The 19,884-nt window shown below is 33.0% G+C and overlaps 1 protein-coding gene across 3 annotated transcripts in view; it reads left to right on the plus strand.

Moving 5' to 3' along the window:
- The window catches only part of STAG1 (STAG1 cohesin complex component), a 499,240-nt gene that overhangs the window by 445,049 nt on the left and 34,307 nt on the right, over nucleotides 1-19,884 (plus strand). For all 3 annotated transcript variants that reach the window (XM_061427678.1, XM_061427685.1, XM_061427693.1), the window contains one exon: nucleotides 12,397-12,477. In XM_061427678.1, the coding sequence (XP_061283662.1) occupies nucleotides 12,397-12,477 (81 nt within the window). The remainder of the gene's footprint in view (nucleotides 1-12,396; nucleotides 12,478-19,884) is intronic.

The following is a 19,884-nucleotide window of genomic DNA, read 5'->3' on the forward strand; positions in this document are numbered from 1 at the left end:
TGTCTTTAGTCTGAAAGAGATTCTGTCAGTTATCATACAGAGAATTAAGAATATAATACTTCTATATGAGAATTAAGTTGTGAGTTATTAATTAGCAATTATAATTATTGCTAATTAACAGTAACAATCTGTTGTTAAGAAGTAAGAGTTATTTTGTACATTGCAGACACTCATTCATATAGACCAAAATATTAATACTATCCCTGTGGTTAGGTACAGATGATGTTTAAGGGTGAGTTCATCCATTCCTGTTTTGGTAATATGGAATTCTTAGATGACACTTCATTATACTAAAGCAATAAGAATGTCAATAGATGTAACAATTAATTATTAATTCACGTTAAAACTTAATTGCAGAAACCATGCTTTATTATTGCTATGATTAACTCTTAAGTTGTCTTTGATCTCCACTTTGTAGGCACTGTTAATAATAAATATCCCTGATTGTATTAGATGTTTTATTACAGATTGTGCGAAAATGTTGAATATTTGACCCCTTGTTTGTTCTTCATTTATTGTTGACTCTTCCAACTTTCATCCCTTTTTATCTCAGACTTTTCAATAGCCTAAATGCAATTCACTGATACTCTAAGCTGTGCTTCAGAGTTGAAATGATAGAGTTAAGATAATCTTTTTTTGGTCTACTTATTTTCCTCAAGAAGAGAATAGGAATAGCACTTTGCTGTTTTATCTGGAGATTATAACTATGTCTAAATGTATTTTTAATTCTCAATACCATAATTTCTCAGTGGTCTTTTTAAAATTTATTTATTTATAATTGAATGATAATTGCTTTATAATCATTATCATTTTTTGTTTTAGATGTCACTTGTTATAGTCTCACAATATTTTTTGGTGATTATGCTGGTTTTCTGTTATTTATTTGTACTACATATGCATTATTTACCCCCATCTTATTTTAATTTCTTTGAGTAAAAGAACATATTTATGTGACATTTGCTTTAGCTTTGTTAACTTCTTAGACACATTCTTTAAACTCTCATCATGTGTATACATTTTGAGTACATCTTTACTAGATTGTACTCATATTCATTTTAGCAATTAGAAATTATTTAGCATTTAACAGCTCTTAGAAACATGTCTTTAGATACCCAGTATTGAAAATCCAAAACGTGAATTCAGTCATTTCTTCATAGGACCGTGAAAAAAAAAAAAGTAGAAGTGTTAGTCGCTTAGTTGTGTCCAACTGTTTGCGACCCCATAACTGTAGCTTGCCAGGCTCTTCTGTCCATGAAATTCTGTCCATTCTGTCCATGAAATTCCCCAGGCGAGAATACTGGAGTGTGCAGCCATTGCCATGCAAGCTTGCTTTTTTAGATTCCAGTTCTGTTCCTTTCAGAATCCAAAATATATATCAAAAAACTACCACAGTGTGTACTATTATTAAACCTCAGTTATGCTTAACATTTTGAAGATAGACTAAAATTTATTTACCAGCTGTTTCGTGGAACTGTATTGTTCTTTTATGGTTGACTGTTCATTTTCTATGGTAACCATTTCAATGAGAAGTTTTACAGTCCCACTCTTTGAGATTAACTGAATTCTTTTTTTCCTTCCTCTTTCCATGATCTCATTTCAGTGCTATTTTAACTATTACAGTACAATATGTAAAACCAAATTTTAAAAAATCTAGCTGTTCATAAAATACGTTTTTAAAGTTGAATTATAAAAAAAGTTATAATAGAAAAATTAACTTGTTTCCTTCAGTTCATCAGCTATTTCCCATAGTTGCATACTCACGTTTGCACTTGCTGTGTCCCTCTTTCTCTCTTCTCCCCATATAATAATATGCATGTTAAAAATAAATATTAATAATACTCTAGAATTTTTCTCTAGCCCTGGATCCAAGTCATAATAATGCATTACATTTTTGTAATATCTTTGGTGTTTTTTTTGGTCTTCTTTAAATCTGAATGGTCATTCTGGCTTGTCTTTTATGACATTTTGAAGAGTACAGACCAGTTATTTTATAGAATGTTCTCCATTTAGTTTTGTGTGATCTACATGTTTAGATTTAGATTATGCATTCTTGGCAGGAATGCTACACAAATGATACTTTGTTTTCAGTGAATCACATCAGGAAGCACATGATGTCAGTTTGTTCAGTATTGGTAATAATTAATTTTGATTACTTTAGTGAGTGAGGTCTGCCAAATAACTCCTGTGTAGAGTTGCCATGTTCTTTTTTAATGCGTAAGTAATCTGTGGGAAGATTCCTTAAGACTGTATACAATCCTGTTTCCTATCAAACTTTGACATAATAATTTGAGCATTCATTTATGATTTTGCCTGACTCGTTTATTACTATGATAGTCACAAAATGGTAGCTTAAGTGGTGATTTTCTTTTATTTTATATTTATTTGTTGGCCCTCCGTTGTAAGAAAGAGCTTTTCCTTACTCCCAATAGTTATATACTTATGTGTTTGTTCATTAATTTACCTTTTTAAATTTTAAATTTATTTTTAAAAATTTAGTAGCATAATGGGCTTATGGTTTCCTGTTTTATTCCTATTCTGTTCATCTGGTTAAAACAGTACTATGATTATTTATTTTGGTGCTCAAATTGTCATAGATTTAGCCAGACAGAATTTCTTTCCAGCCTGCTCCTGTGTGCTTTAAATATCTTTTGGGGCATTAACATACTTTCCGGCTCAAAAATATGTTCCAAGGTCTGTTTAGGCCCCCCTATGCTAATGAATTCTTAACCTATGGAAAACATGAGACTGACTGCAACTCCTTGACACAGTAGTCATTAGCTCGTTTCAGAATTTATTGTAGTATTCATACTTTTTTTTTTTTGGTAAAAAAAAATGAAGGCAAAAAAAAAATTAAATATTTAAATTCTTCTTATCCTGTTTTGTATTTCTTATTAGTATGTCTGTAAGTTATCTAAAACTCCTCTTAGGCAATATCTAAGAAAAATTAAGTGTTAAAATTCTGCTTTAATACGTAATTCCAAGAATTATCTTACCATATTCTAAAAATTGAAAGCCAATAAAGAAAAATTCATAAGTTATTTTGGTAAATATTTGCTATATAACAATAGTGTGATTATACATATAAAAAAGGAAGTTAATCATGTCAGTAACTTTGGATCTTTCAAGCCATCAGTAATAGAAAATTTTAGTTTTGTGTTTATTATGTACAATGTACTATTTTAAGTCTTTATATGCATACATTTGTTGAAGCCTCCTGACAACCCTATGGAATATACATCGTTATTCTCATTTTATTATTAAACTGAAGCAAATAGACATTAACTTCCCCAGAGCCTCATAACTGCTTCATACCTTCTTAAACCAAGCTTTTAAATTCTTTTCATTGTATTTTCATATTTTCTACTGCTAGTTTGCTACTACTATTTATAGTATCCCATGCCTTCTGATGTTTGTCCCATGTCAAACTCTTATTATTTTGCATTTTTATATTTTTTTCTGAACTTCTTTTGTATTGTTCTAGTGAGAATTATGGGGAGAGATTAGATGCTGATACTTTATCATTGTGAACTGAAAATCAACACCTTTCTTTCTTTTTTTTTTTTTTTTAATTTTGGCTATGCTGAATCTTCACTGCTGCACAGGCTTCTGTATTTGCAGTGAGTGGGAGGGAGCTGCTCTCTAGTTGCAGTGCACGGGCTTTTCATTGTGGTGGATTCTCTTCTTGCGGAGCACAGGATCTATGAGTTTCTAGAAGGTTTCAGTAGTTGCAGTTCTAGACTCTCGAGCACAGACTCAATGGTTATGTGCATGGGCTTAGTTGCTCCTGCACATGTGGGATTTTCCTGAAACAGGGATCAAACTTGTCTCCTGCATTGGTAGGTGGATTCTTTACCACTGAGCCACCAGGGAAGCCCTCAACATATTTCTTTAGACATAACATAGTATATGAGGTTAAGTTTAATTTGAGTCAAGTTATTGCTTATGATTATAATAAAGCTTATTATGTAAATAATGGGACCTTGTTTTCTCTAGAAGTATATGGATGTAGTCATGCTTTCCTTGAAAGACTACATACTTATTTCATTGACTGGGCATAAAAATGTTTTCACTTACCAACTTCTTACTATTCTTTGGGCATGCCATATCAGAACTTTTCGGAACATCTTCACGACCCTTCCACACACATCTTCTTAATTCTGTGGTCCTTATTGACCAAAAATGTGTTTGAGTGTCAGATTCTGGAGGTATAAGGATATCTTGTAAGCAGTGTTTAACCTCAGGAGACTTTTGATCTTTTTAAAAATTCTACCTCCTTAAGTCTCTTCCTGTCATCATTCTGATAGCCCTACTGCCATTTCCTTAGTTTCATCCTTCATATCTTCTCTTGCAGATCATAGTAGTAGCTGCCTATTTTGTCTTAGTAACCTGAGTTTCATCCTCTGTCCAGTCTAGGTTCTATTCCAGTAATTTTCAACTATATGTGTGTGTCAGAAAGCGTTATGGAGTTGTTTTTTTGTTGTTGTTGTTGTTTGTAATACTGACATACTTTCAAATACCGTTCTGAGAAAAAATTAGTGTGATCCTTTTGGAAGGTTATTTGTCAGTCTCTTATCAAAATTAAAAGTGGACATACCTTTCATTGAGCTTTAGTAATTTGAGGAATTTAGACTACAGGTATGTACTTGGACATAGGAACAAAGATATTCATTGCAAAATTACTTATAAAAATTTAAAACTTAAAATAATTTTAAATGTCCAGGAACAGAAAACTGGTTATCTATGGAAGGACTGTTTTGACTCTGTATAATACTGTGTAGTCATAATTAAAAGAGTGGGGTTGATATTATTTGTTCTATAATATTCTCTGTGAGAAGAAATTTTATGAAAAAGGCAAGGAACAGAACAATGTAAATTTAAAAGGATGGTAAGATTTATATATACATGTTCCTTTTGATTGACAGACTATTTCTGGAATGATACATAAGAAATTAACAATGAGTTTAACAGTGGCTTTATTTGTAGTGGTCACAAAACTTAATTTTAAGGGGGTAGGTAATTTAGGAGTTTGGGATTAACATATACACAGTACTATGTATAAAACAGATAACCAACAAGGACCTTCTGTAAAGTACAGGGAACTATACTCAGTATTTCATAATAACCTATAGGGAAAAGAATCTGAAAAATCTGTGTACACACACACACATACACGTATGTATTACTGAATCACTTTGCTATATACCTGAAACTAACACAACTTTGTAAATCAACTATACTTCAATAAAAAGAAAAACAAATTATATTGTTACAAATTTTACCAATATACTTACTGCTTTTTAAGTTTAAAAACCAGCTGTTTAAGACCAGTAGGGTAAGGTATGGGGGAGGGGCAAGATAAGGGTATAGAACTGATACAAACTACAATGTGTAAAAGCCAGTTGTTTAGTAGTAAACACTGGCAAATGAAACTTTAGAAATATGTGCCATTTACAATAGCACCAAAAGACACAAAATGCTTAGGTATAAATCCAACAAAATATGTGCAGGGTATGTATACTGAAAACTATAAAACACTAATGATAGAAATCAAAGAAGATTTTAATGAATGAAGATATATCGGGTTTGTGAATTACAAAGCTCTGTGTTGTTTAAATGTCAATTCTCCCCAAACTGATCTTAGACTTAGCACAATTCCAGTTAAAATCTCAGCAAAATTTTTTTGTAGAAAGTGACAACTTGATACTAAAATTTATATGGAGAGGAAATAAAATAACCAAAAGAATGTTTTAAAAATGAATGAAGAAGATTCACTCTACTTGATTTCAAGACTACAAAAAGTTTTAGTGTGACATTGAAGAGAGGATGCTGCAGCTGCTAAGTCGCTTCAGTCATGTCCAACTCTGTGTGACCCCGTAGACATAAATAAATCAAAGGAACAGTATAGAGAATCCAGAGATAGACCCACACATATATGGTCAATTGATTTTTGAAAAAGGTGTCAAAGCAGTTCTTTGGAGAAAGGATGATCTTTTCACAAGTGATGCTGAAATGGCTGGATATCCATATGCCACCCCCCCCCAAAAAGAAGAATCTCAGTTCATTTACTTAACTTAAAATAGACCAGAGACCTAGAAATCGCAGCCTTCAGTAGCTGTGGTTCCTGGGCTCTGGAGCTCTGGCTCAGTAGTTATGTGCAAGGGCTTAGTTACTCCACCGTATGTGGAATCTTCCCGAAACAGGGATCAAACTCATGTCTCCTGCATTGGCAGGCGGATTCTTTACTACTGAGCCCTTCTATTGTTTGAATATTTTGCTTGAGTTTTTCAAGCTTACAATTTAAAAAAAGATTATATAGTATGCATATTGGTACAACAGTGGATGATCTCTCATTCCCAAAACACGTGTAGGATTTAGGAATCTCTCCTTTTTATTAAATAATTTTTGTCACTTTATAACACTATGATTTGCTTCCATGTTTGTGCTTTTCTTGCATTCACTCAAAAATATTACTGTAAACTCTACTCTTTGCCACATTGATTCTTACTCATTGTTATACAGTAAAACTGACTTGTCTTCCTTCCTATGTGAAGAATTTTAACATATGTATAGATTTATGTGGTTACCACCACAGTCAGGATGCAGAACAGTTTCATCATCCCCAAAACTTCATATTATCCCATCACAGTCATATGCTTGCACCACCTACATAGGACTGCTGGAAATCACTCATCTGTTTTGCATCACTATAGTTTTGTCTTTCTGAGATTTCCAAATAAATGAAATTTTGTAGTATAAACCCTGAGCATAATGCCTTTCAGATTAAATCAGGTTATTGTGTGAGTCAGTAGTTAGTTTGTTTTTACTGCTCATTGTTAGTCCATTGTGTAAATAATTATGTTGGTGAAAAAGTAATTGTGGTTTCAAGCCATAAATTTGTAATCATTATAGCTAGGCTCAAACAAGTCTTTATTATTCAAAATAGAGACCACTACAATCAACACATTTTTGCCAATGAGAAATAAATTTGTTTATTCCTGTAGCATAAAAAAATCCATGCTTCAGGGTTTCAAGAACTCTTGGAAAGCATTTTCTGCCTCCTGCTGGTTGTGGAAGCATTTTCCTTGCAAAAAGGTATAGAGATGCTTGAAGAAGTGGTAGTCGGTTAGCTAGAGGTCAGGTGAAAATGGAAAATGAGGAAAAACAGCGTAGCCCAATTAGTTCAACTTTTGAAGCATTGATTGTGTGACGTGTGGTCGGATATTGTCATGGAAAAGAATTGGGCCCATTCTGTTGACCAGTGCCAGTTGCGATTCTTGCAGTTTTCAGTTCATTGCTGAGCATGCTTCTCAGATGTAATGGTATCGCTGGGATTCAGAAAACTGTCGTGGATCGGACTAGTAGCAGACCACCAAAGAGTGACCATGACCCCTTTTTGGTGCAAGTTTCGCTTTGGGAAGTGCTTTGGGGCTTCTTCTTGGTCCAACCACTGAACTGGCTGTTGCCAGTTGTCATATAAAATCCACTTTTCATAACACATCAGAGTCCAATAGAAAAAGGGTTTATTGTTGTTGCATAAAATAAGAGAAGACAACACTTAAAAACAACGATTTTTTTACATTTATAGTCAGCTTATAAGGCACCCATTTATGGAGCTTTTTAACCTTTCCAGTTTGCTTCAGATGCCAAACGACCATAGAATGGTTGATGTTGAGTTCTTGGGCAACTTCTCATGCAGTTGTAACAGGATCAGCTTCAGTGATTCTCTGAATTGGTCGTTGTCAACTCCCGACGGCCACTGCGCTCCTCATCCTCATTCTCCTTTGTGAAACTTCTTGAACTGCCACATGCTGTATGTCCGTTAGCAGTTCCTGGGCCACATGCATTGTTGGTGTTGCAAGTCATCTTTGCTGCTTACAACACATTTTGAACTCGAATAAAAAAATCGAATTTGCTTTTTGGGTAACATAATTTCCCTAGTCTAAAATAAACAGCAAGTAATAAGTCTTTAGCAAAAAAACATAAAGCAAAAAATGTGCATTAAAATGGTGTACAACATAACCACATTTATTTAAGAATGTATTCCAGTATCAAATGGCAAAGTTCAGCAGTGCAAAACTGCAGTTACTTTTGCACCAACCTATGCATCACTGTTTTTAGTCATTCAGTTGAAAATATTTGGGTTGTTTTCAACTTTTGGCTGTCACCAAAAGAGCACTGTAAATATTTGTGTAGTATTTTGTTTGAACATAAATTTTCATGTCTCTAAAGTATATTCCCAGGAGTGTAATTGCAGGGTTTTATGGTAAGTATATGTTTAACTTTATTAGAAACTGCCAAACCACTTTCCAGAGTAACTGTACCCTTCTGCATTTCTGCCAGCAATGTATGAAAGTTCCAGTTATTCTGAATTCTCATCAGCACTTCATATCATCAGCAATTTTTACTCTAGCCACCTGAGTAGATATGCATTGGTGTTTCACTGTGTTTTTTAATGTATGTTTTCTTAATGCTAATGATGTTAAACATGTCTACATGTACTTATTTGCCAGCCTTATATCCATTTTGATGAAACCATGTTGGTTATTAATTTTTACCTTAAAGGTTCTTTTTATTCATGTTAACCAAGTCCAAATATGATAAATAAAAAAAACCAGTTTGGGATATTAGAAGCACACTAGTATTAAGTTCAGTTCATTCTTTTGACATGCACTTGTCCACTAAAAAAATTTGATCATCCTTCCCCTTAAAGTGTCTTACAAACAGAAAAAAAGTAAGAGTCTTAGTTTATCCCAGTCATTATGTGTATTTTCAGAATTTTATTACTTTGCCAGGCAAAGGGGGAACATAGCAGGCTAGCGCCTCAAGAACTGTGCACCCAGGTTTTCAGAATTTTAAACATATCCCGTATATGTAGATGATATATATCTACACATGCATATATATTACATAGAATTTTTCCCATTCTTAGTGTCATAATCATTTTTCCTATTATTAGTTTCTTGTCAGATTTTATTTTCCAGGCAAATTCAGTTTTTCAAAACTTTAAACTTTCTAAGATTTTCTCTCTTAGTCTTAACTTACATGTAATAAATACAGTTCACCTTCATCTCCAAGATATATCATTAGTTATAGGTTGAATGATTCTCATTGATTCAATCTGCTAATCAAAGATAGAGCTAGCTCCTTTAAATAGATTAAAGTAATTATTTTTTTAAAAGGGCTAATAAAGAATTTTTATGTTGGTTAAGGTAATACTAGCTGCTATAATAATCTTAGTATCTCAGTGGCTTAACACAATAGAAAGTAATTTCTCACTTACATAACCATAAAGCACAATTACAGGAAGTAGGTGTCACTGCACAGCCAAGTCATTCAGAGACCCATGGTCTCCTGGATTGTTGGTATCTTGGCTGGCAGATAGAGATGGAAAGGATGAAGAAAGCAGTCCTGCTTCTTAACTAATTTTTGCGCAGAAGTGTGCAGTATACATTACTGTGTCCTTCTGGGAACATCATTACCTTGTGCAAAAATGAGGTCAGAAGAGTAGGGTTGGAAGAAATTCTTGGGTCGGGAGACTAGTACTTCGTATTACTCAGTTCAGTTCACTTCAGTTGCTCAGTTGTGTCTGATTCTGCGACCCCATGGACCATAGCACGCCAGGCCTCCCTCCATCACCAACTCCCAGAGTTTACCCAAACTCATGTCCATCGAGTCGGTGATGCCATCCAACCACTCATCCTGTGTCGTCCCCTTCTCCTCCTGCCTTCAATTTTTCCCAGCATCAGGGTCTTTTCAAATGAGTCAGCTCTTCGCATCAGGTGGCCAAAGTATTAAGAGTGATGCTTCAGCATCAGTCCTTCCAGTGAACACTCAGGACTGATTTCCTTTAGGATGGTTGGATCTTCTTGCAGCCCAAGGGACATTCAAGAGTCTTCTCCAACACCGCAGTTCAAAAGCATCAGTTCTTTGGCACTCAGCCTTCTTTATAGTCCAGCTCTCACATCCATACATGACTACTGGAAAAACCATAGCCTTGACTAAATGGACTTTTGTTGGCGAAGGTCTCTGCTTTTTAATATGCTGTCTAGGTTGGTCATAACTTTCCTTCCAAGGAGTAAGTGTCTTTTAATTTCATGGCTGCAGTCACCATCTGCAGTGATTTTGGAGCCCCCAAAAATAAAGTCACCCATTGTTTCCACTGTTTCCCCATCTATTTGGTATTATTAAAAGATCCTTTCCAGAGTCAGAGCAGTGTTAGTCAAGAAAAGGCAGAAGGGCTATCCTGCTCTTAGGTTAGAATTATCATTTGGCTTTTTCAGTTTTTAATTGCTTGTCTTTCTTGTTTTACCTGTACTACAAAAAGGTGAAGTTGCTAAATAAAAATGACTTTCAGATTTAGGATAACATTGCTAGTTTGGGAGATAAAAATCAATATGACTGATGTAAAGCCTGGAAGAAAGAGTTCTGAATTTTCTTTGGAAGTGTGATCAACTACATTGTTACATAATTATAACTGAGAGAAAGTAAAATGTTTCCCAATCAATGAGAGTGAGCTTTTTATTTTAAAATAATACTGTGGAGCCCTTCTGAAGTAAACATATAATGAATACCATTGTATTGAAAATTAAAATGGGGATGCTGTATAGGTATTGAAGTGACCTGTTTCTCTCTTCTAAATCTAAGAAACTTGTGTATTACTTTGAAATACATTTTGAGTAATTCCTAGTATATAGGTCATAGAAATGTAGAATGAAAAGAAATATTTATAATGATTAGGATAGATATAACCAAAATTAAGCAGATCTTCAACAATACTTTTTTCCATATCTTAATTTCCCATTGATTAATGTTTTTTTGTATATCACTTTTCTAGTAATCTAACAATACAAATAGTTTCAAATTCAAGAAAAAGTTTTAAATCACACAAACCACTTCAATACTTTTTTATAAGGTAGAAGTTATCAGAGGGTGTCTCAGGACCAGAAGTGTACCATATTGAGTATCTTCCAAGTGTAGTAAGAGGATTTCTTTAGCATTAATGTTCATAAGTTGACGGTGTTTCAGTAAGTCTTGTTTCTAGCATTCTGACATAAATCAGGCATTTAATTATCATGTTTAATAAAACCTTGACATCTCATTAGTATTGTATGAAAAGCAGCACCAGTCATCCTTCTAATTCTGATGAGTTATTTTCAGAGCTGAGAAGATGCACTGGATCTGAAACCTGAAATTTTTAAAGTAAAACCAATCAAATTTCTACTTCCTGAAGCAGTCCACTTACTGATCTCTCTCTTGATTTATCTTATACATATATTCATTCTTATGATTTTTAGTCTATCTAGAGGGGAAAATAATAGAGACACTATAATAATGGAGTATCATATCTGATATGCTTTATTGCAGTAGAGATCTATCATGTTTTCAAACAGAAATGTTAATAAAAGCCCTATCCAAAATGAAGTTTTCTTTTTTATTAATGTTTTTAATTTTTATTTTCCTAAACTCTACTGTTTGCCTTGCTGAAATATATGGGTAAATATTTTACAGAATAGGGGTTCAGTGCTAGTAAAAAATGAAAAGGTGCTCATCTGCATTGATAATTAGAAAAATATAAATTAATACCACATTAAGATACTACTCATGCATAAAATAAAGTCACCTGATGTAAAAAATGTGATGACATCAAATGTAGATAAAAACATAGAGCCACAAGACCTGTCAAAGAATATTAGATATAGCCACTTTGGATAAAAATTTGGTACTATCTCCTGTAAAGTTAAATACACACATACCCAGCAATCCTGTTCTCAGAGCAGAGACTCTCAAAATGTGGTCCAGGGAGCCTGGGAGATTTCCAAGGCAGGCTCATAAGGTCAAACTATCTTCATACAAGAGAAAGATGTCATTTGCTTTCTCTCACAAGTGCAAATTGAAGTATTTGGTGTTGTATCAAATAATATCCACATTTATCTACAAACAAACACTAATCTGTGACAGAATTTTCTTCATATACTTCAGTCATTAAGTTTTATATATGTTTATGCACATTTCTGTGTGAGTGTTACGAAAGTGTTACGAAGTTATGAAAAACTCTAAACAAATTAAATAATCATTTAAGTGTAACATTTGGATAAAAGTTTCTTCAATCTCTTCTTAAAAATTTGACTGAGTAAAGTATTTATGACAATGCATTTTTGTTTAAAGCATAGTGTATTGGGGTCCATATTTATTGAGATACATTATATCTGTATTCTCTAGATTGATTGGTTGGTTTGTCTTTTTAAACTAAATATTATTTTGTGCATTCTTATTAATTCTACAACTATTTGGACTTGAAACTTTATTGTAAGATAAAAACTATGATAAATATTATTCTCTTAATATTGTACAAACGTAAATTATGTCTCATTTGTTTGAATTTTTTATTTGATACAGATAGTCGTACAGGCACTGCAGTGTTCCCATTACTCGATTCTTTGGCAGTTGGTGAAAATTACTGATGGTTCTCCTTCCAAAGTAAGTAAGAGTTTCCGTAGGCAGAAGGATTATTACTAAAGTACAATGATCTTGCTTAACTCATTATATTATTTTTATTACTATAATTTTAATAAAATATGTAATTATTGTTATCAATTCTTGTTTTATCCTAAACACACATATATATATATATATTTTACATCTTTGAAAGATAAACAGTTTTTCAAGCAGTAGCCACAGAGTTGTATGTATACGTGAAGTTTAAATTCCTTTAAGAAATAACTGTACTTGAAACCAGAAGAGCTTTGATAGGTGATATGCTGTAAGAAAGAGAATAATATTGAAAGACAATAGTGTGTAGGTTTTAGTTCTGGCATTATGGCACCTTGGGGCCCAAACTAAACAAACTTGTTTGTGAACATTTTAAATCATTGGATAAATTTTTTTTTTTAAATTTTTAACTTACCCATGACCATGCAAAACAAAGAGAAAATACAAACCAGAACTTAAGTGAAATTCAGATCCCAGAAAGTCAAGCAGAGTACTGCTGCTGCTGCTGCTAAGTCACTTCAGTCGTGTCCAACTCTGTGCGACCCCATAGACGGCAGCCCACCAGGCTCCCCCGTCCCTGGGATTCTCCAGGCGAGAATACTGGAGTGGTTTGCCGTTTCCTTCTCCAATGCATGAAAGTGAAAAATCTTGAGAATATTTGCTAATCTAGACGAGTCCCAAAGCCCTCCTGAAGAGGACTGTCTAATAAGTAGCATGTCCCTTGATAAAGTTGGGATCCCAAAAAGAGCTACTCCCAGCATGAGGTTAAATTAGAAATAAACTCATACCAATTCCATTCATGAGGGAATAAATAAGATTTGGATTATGTTCTGTAATGGTAGTATCCCCAAGCACCTAAGAGAATCAAATACAAATCCTTTCTGAAGGAAGTTGCCTCAGAGAGTTTTTCAGAGTTTTAAGAAAAATGAGCTCATATTAAAAAGCCAACTTTACTAAAAAGACTAGAAACCATGAAGAGATTCAAAGTAAAAAATATTTTATAGATTGAAATTATCTGACATAAATACAAAATAAATATATTTCAATTGTGTTATGAAATCAAAGGGGCTTGAACATATGCCCAAAGAGCACACATTTGATAAAGAACCAAATAAAGAGACTCTGATGTTTACATATCCTCAGCTTAACAAAACAGAAGCTATTTAACCAGTAACAATGTTAATAATACATTTCCATATAGAACCAACTACTTGATATATTCTTTTCTAGGAGAAAGAATTTTTTTTCTTTTTGTCTTTTCTGTTGAATGATTGGAGGATTTCTGTGCCTTTGGAAGTAATTGGGAGTTCTGTTCATTTTCAGTTAGAAGGAGGTTGATACATTTGTTGGCTTTTTGGTTTTTTTCTATTTTATTAAAAGTTTTAGTCTTGAAAAGCAAAAATCAAGGTTAATCTTCTTTTATTGGAAACAAAAACCACTTTAAAACTATGTAACATTTTCATGTTTTTTGAAATATTCTTTTATATGAAAAGATTAAAGGAGAGTATATATATGTAAGTTAAAATTTGAAAGCAAGAGTTTATATGTTATGCATAATTAGTTTATTTGAATTTTTCACGTAGTTTATTTGACTTTTATATTGTTTTCCACTGAGATCATTTTGATTGTCTGAGTTATTTGTATTTTAACTGAATGTTGATAACTGCATTTTAGTAAATTTGAAATATACACTAGCCTAAAACTTTAGCATAATTAGTGGTTATTTCCTTCATTTAATTTAAATTTTGTCCCTTTACAATTAAATTCCATAATTAGAGTAAGAATCTATTCTTGGACCTCCTTCTTTGAATATTTTGTTTTTTAACCCCGACCAGAGATCGAACCCATGCCCCCCTGCATTGGTAGCACAGAATTTTAACCACTGGACCACCAGGGAAGTCCAGAATATTTTGTTTTTTTTAATCCTGTTGCAGCAGAGCTATTTTGAGATTCTTTGCCTTTGCTGTGTAATTTTCATCTCATATATTCTCCTAATGAAAATAGCTTCCTTTTTGTTGTTAGTCATTCTACTGATTTTGTTTTTGTCATTGCCACAATGGCAATGCACATTTTTGTAGCCAACATTGGTTTTCTTTATTCCAGAAAGTGTGCCCTAGCACCTTTTAGATGCTTTAGTGTTCATTGATTTCCATTTTGGTTTTGTGTGCATTTATATCACATGTGAAATTATCCTTACTTAGCTGTATCTCAGGATGTTTCTTCTCACTTTGAAGTTGTTGGTAATTTTTGTAAACCAAAGTATATTTAGTAATCATGTATTGGTTGTGTCTATAGTTTAAAACTGATTCGCTGAAACTGATAACCTTATAAAACATGAATCTTTAGGATACACACAAACTTGAAAAATTAATCTTCCACTGCTAATATTTTTTTCTTTTAAAATAGTTATTTTAATGATTCTTATTTATAATAATCACAAGATCAGGAATTGTCAAACTTTCTAATCCTCTATATAATATAGGATATCTTTGAAAATGTATGAGTCACATACATAAACTTTGTATACATGAATCTGTATTAGTAACATCCCACTTGGTAAGATATCAAATTCCTAAGTATAGACTCGGCTACATCATTAAGTTATGAAAATAACCTTGAGTCAAGTCACTTAAATAATTTTAAAATAAATAATTTATATCAAAGCATTTTATCAGTTGTAAAGGGCTTTCCGTATTCTAGTAACAACTGAAAAATCACTTATCTGTGTCTCACGTTACTTTGTTATGAAGTTTATAGTTGTGTGTCGCCAATCTTTTTTAGCTCTAGAATTCTACAACCTATGCTAAAGTTAAAAACCGCTATACTGAAGATGTTTGGATAAATATACAAGAATCTTAACAGTGATTACCTCTGGGAAGTAGAAATTGTTTGGGGGCAGGCATAAGGAGAGAAATTTACTTTTCCATTTATACCTTTTGATACTTTTTGAGGGATTGTTTTTGTTGTTGATATTTATGGTGCATATTAATATCTTAAAAATTAATTTTTTAAAACTATTACTATGAAAATTTTTTTATTCTCCATCTTCTAATCTTAAGTTTTGGTTTATCACAAATAACTCACTGAGTTATTGGACTTAGATGAATACTAAAAAAGTACATAGTATGTTCTGTATCTTACTTGCTGTTATAGCATTCTTTTGTTGTTTATAAGTGTAATATTAAAGCTATAAAGGAGTTTGAAAATAATTTGATGAAACCTATAAGGGGACATTGTTATTTTTACCTTGTTTGTATTTTACATGTTATTAATCATTTTAATATAAATGTTCTAATTTGATTAAATCTGCTTAATTATCCTATAGAGTGGATATTATAATCCCATTTTTACAGAAAAGGAACCTAATACTTAACAAAAATTGAGAGTTGTCTAAAATCACACTTAGAGCACAAGTCTCTGAATCTCAACATACTGTCTTTCTGTTACTACTCCTTAAAATCTTGTATTATTAAGCTTTTAATACAACTACTTTTTATGGAGTTTTGTCGTAGTTGGTTTTTTTAAAAGCAAATTTTCTAAGGACACATTGGTTGATTCCTTACTGAACAATATCATTTGTCAGTTGTATATTGAAAAAGTATGACACATGGCAGTTTTCTGTGGTCATTCTGTATCCCTCAAAGTATTTAAATGAGAAGTTACCATGATTTTTAAATGGCTCAGTTTGTAATGTCAGTGCTTAAAGTATATGGAAAACTTTGCTAATGAAGCACCTGAAATTCTCTGTCCTTTTTTCTCCCCTTTAATTTGTTCCCTGAAATTTAAATGTAATACAGCAAACCCTTTGGGTCTATATATTTAACATTTGTAATATTGATTTTGTAGAGGTAACATGAAAGTCTTACTACATGAATTAATTTTGTTTTTTTTTATTGTTGAATAACTGTTAATATAGAATGAGCCATTTATTTAGTGAGGAACTGGCCACCTGACTGCTGTTTTTCTCTGCTCATTTTTGTTATATTTATAGAAATTCATTTAAACCTCTGAAAAGGTCACTTATATTTTTAATTAATAAATTATGCATGTTTGGTTTTGGTGTAAAATATAAGGTAGAATGGTTTTCATAAATTTGAGCTTTCTTACTTATGTGTTCATTATAAAAACTATATACATAAAATGAAATTTCCAAATCTTACTACCTGTTAATATTTTGATGTATTTTCTTTCAGTACTTTTTCTTACATACTTTTCAGTCTTACTAAGATTATGATGTATTTATAATTTTGTGTCTCTTCAGTTAACATTCTTCATGTATTTAATGTTTATAGATAATATTTTAACATATGCATGATAGTACATAGTGTAGTTTATAATTTATTTTACTGCTCTCTTGGATATTTAGATTGTTTACACATTTTAAGTAATAAAATTCTGTGATGGACATTCTGGTGCAAAAGCTTGTTCTGTGTTTTGCATTTTTTCATCTTACATTCTTGGAAATGGAATTGCTTGGTCAAAGATTGTACATACTTTTAAGGGTTAATACACATTACCAAACTGCTCTTTAGTGAATACTTTCTAAAATTTACTTTTCTTCTTTCTCTGTTGTCATGAACACTGTCATTTGGGGGATTATGAATGGTAGTTATATTTGAAGTTTAAATTCAAATTATAACTTAACAGTGAACAGTATTCTATAAAATGAAGTACATGAGAAGACTGTGTCAAGATCAGGATTAGATCTTTATTTAAAATGGAAGTCCACTGGGTTTTACCGATGGGTATTTCCTCTGTTCCCCTAATTTCCAGAGTTGAACCTCTTTGGCTATCTCACAGGTCAAGCTCAGTATACTTTGCTCGGGTGCCCCCTAGTGCTGGTCCTGTAGAAGCAGCCTTCAGTTTCTCTTCTCTGTAGCAGAAAACACACTTCTTCCTTCAGCTCCTTCTGGACATATACAGAGACATTTAAAGAGCCAGGTAAATAAGAGTTAGGGCTGAACTAATGCCCCTATTGCCTTTTTAGGCCTGGGGATCTAGAATTTATCCTCAATTTTTTTTTTTCCTCCTGAGAGGAGCTGTCCTACCCTCTGTAGTCTTAAATTTGTAGTGCTCTCTGCCTTACCCTGCATGTTTCTATTCTAGACAGCAGTAGGAATGGCCTGGGGGAAACATCCCTGTATTCTGGACCCAGGCTTTATCCTTAAGTCTTCAAATTAAAGAAAATCAACATCCCTCAGGGAGCTACAAGTCAAATTATTAGTGAGAAGTATAGCATATTTATTACAAAGTTTGTTCCTCCATTACACTCTTGACTGAAGGTTCTCCTCTGCAAATTTCAACTTGTTTACCTCCAAACAGTTAGGGTAAAGATAGGACTGATGGTGGCCAAGGCCCATGAGGAGAAATGTTTAACCTTGCTGTGTATAAAAATCCACAGTCTTCTTTCTAGACCTCTTTCTCTCCCCTTCCAAGTCCTATAGAGTATTAATATCTGTGAATACGAAAGAGATAGCTCACTTAGGTCCTTGTCCCCAAACTCTTATAATAACAAAATACAGATAATATACCTCAGTCTGCAGAGTTCACTGCTTTGAAGGGGAAGGGAATGAGGCCAACAGCTGGCAACAGTAGCTATCCCTCTAGGAATAAAGTATACAACCGTTTTGCTTCATTCTTTTCTAGATCTCCCCTCCCCTACCTTTTTATTTCTTAAGAAGTCTATCCTCAATAACTATCTACTTGGTTTTAGTCTTAAGCCTTTCCTTTTTACTGGTCCATGACTTCAGAGTGATTATTTTATAGCTTTGTTTCTATTAATAGTGTGTCCAGTCTCAAGTGCCTGAGTGGCTGGTCTAGGAAAGTTAGGAGGGAAAGATCCAGGACTTGTTTTATATTCATTTCTTTTTCAGCTCCTGGAGGGTTCTTTTTTTGTTTTGTTTTGTTTTTAAACTGGAATACATAAGTAGATGGCTAAACTCTCAACTTGTCCAAAATTTTATTAGACTCTAACATTCTAAAAATTTCTGGAAATCATAAGTAAGTATGTTCAACTTAGAGGGGCATGTACAATTCATGATTCCAACATCTTATTAAGAATTCCATACTGTGTTTGCAACCCTGTTCCTGGGCCTCTACTTTTTGGAGCTTGCTTTCTGGTAAGGAATGCCTTCCCACCCCTTGAAGGACAGCATAAGGCTTCCTCAACTTCACTAGCCTGTTTATTTGGATGCTGTTTTTACTTGCACGGGGACAGTGGTCTTTAAAGTACCACTTTATAAATACTCTTAACTCCCAATTTATTTAATACCTCAGGATCTAAGCAGTGAGCCAGGACTGAGAAGATCTATTCTAAATAACAATTATTATAATGTAAAAATGTGTTTTAACTGTTTATTAGAGGCTGAAAGCAATGTTAACAATATTTAATGCTGTGTGGTGTGGCCAGATATTTTTAAAAATAATCTTTAAACAAAGCATAACACTTCCACTCTTCAGTACAGAAATTGGAAATCTTTCTCCACCAAAATTAATTATAAAGGAAGTTTACTTTCCTGTCAGGTCATTTATTTGAATAAAAGAATGTAAGTATTTTATATTATTTAATATTCCCTGAGTGATAAAATAATCACTTTTCCTTTCTGCAGTAGGTTTTTTATTTTGAAAATGTTTTTTCCAGTGGCCATTCTGTAATTACTAGGTATTTGTTGAAATGATTTCTTCTTGCTAACCCAATTTATATATATATAAGAAACTTTCAGTTTATAAATAAATAATATCTTTCCAGCATTTTTTGTGTTGAAACATGGCCTTTGGAGTTAAATTGAGTTTGAAGTTTGGCTCTATTTCTTACCACCTGTGACAAAGGTATACAAATTACTTTACATTTGAACTTTAGTTTGCTAATAAGTGATATTCATTGCTGGACAGGGTTGTTGGGAAGATTAAATTAAAAGAAATGTTTTAGTCAGCAATAACTGTTGCTTTGATAGCATTAAATTGCAGTCCTAGCCTGTGCTTTCCTAATCTTCTCTCCTGCCAAAACCAAAAATTAATGCTAAATGTACTGTTATATAAAGTTATGGAAGTACATAAACATGCTCAGTGTCTAGTGTAGGTTTGGAATATAGCATGGTAGATTTTGTCCTCCATCTGTATTTTGAAAAATTTGAGAATTCACATCTCTTGCTTTGCTCCTAACAGTCACTACTTTCCCCCTGTCCCTCTGACTCCTCCTTTAGCTTCCTGCATCTTTGTACACCACAGAAAAGAGAAATCAGAAGACGTTTTGGAACTACAGTAGGCAGCTTAAGGGTTCCTAGATCAAGTGGATTACCCTTGAGGCAATGGCAGGAGGCAGCAGGTGGGGATTCAGATCACCAAGAAAAGCAACACTGAAAACTAGGTATTACATTTGGGGTTTTAAAATCCAGT

The sequence above is a fragment of the Bos javanicus genome, chromosome 1, assembly GCF_032452875.1.
Source record: "Bos javanicus breed banteng chromosome 1, ARS-OSU_banteng_1.0, whole genome shotgun sequence".
NCBI lineage: Eukaryota > Metazoa > Chordata > Mammalia > Artiodactyla > Bovidae > Bos > Bos javanicus.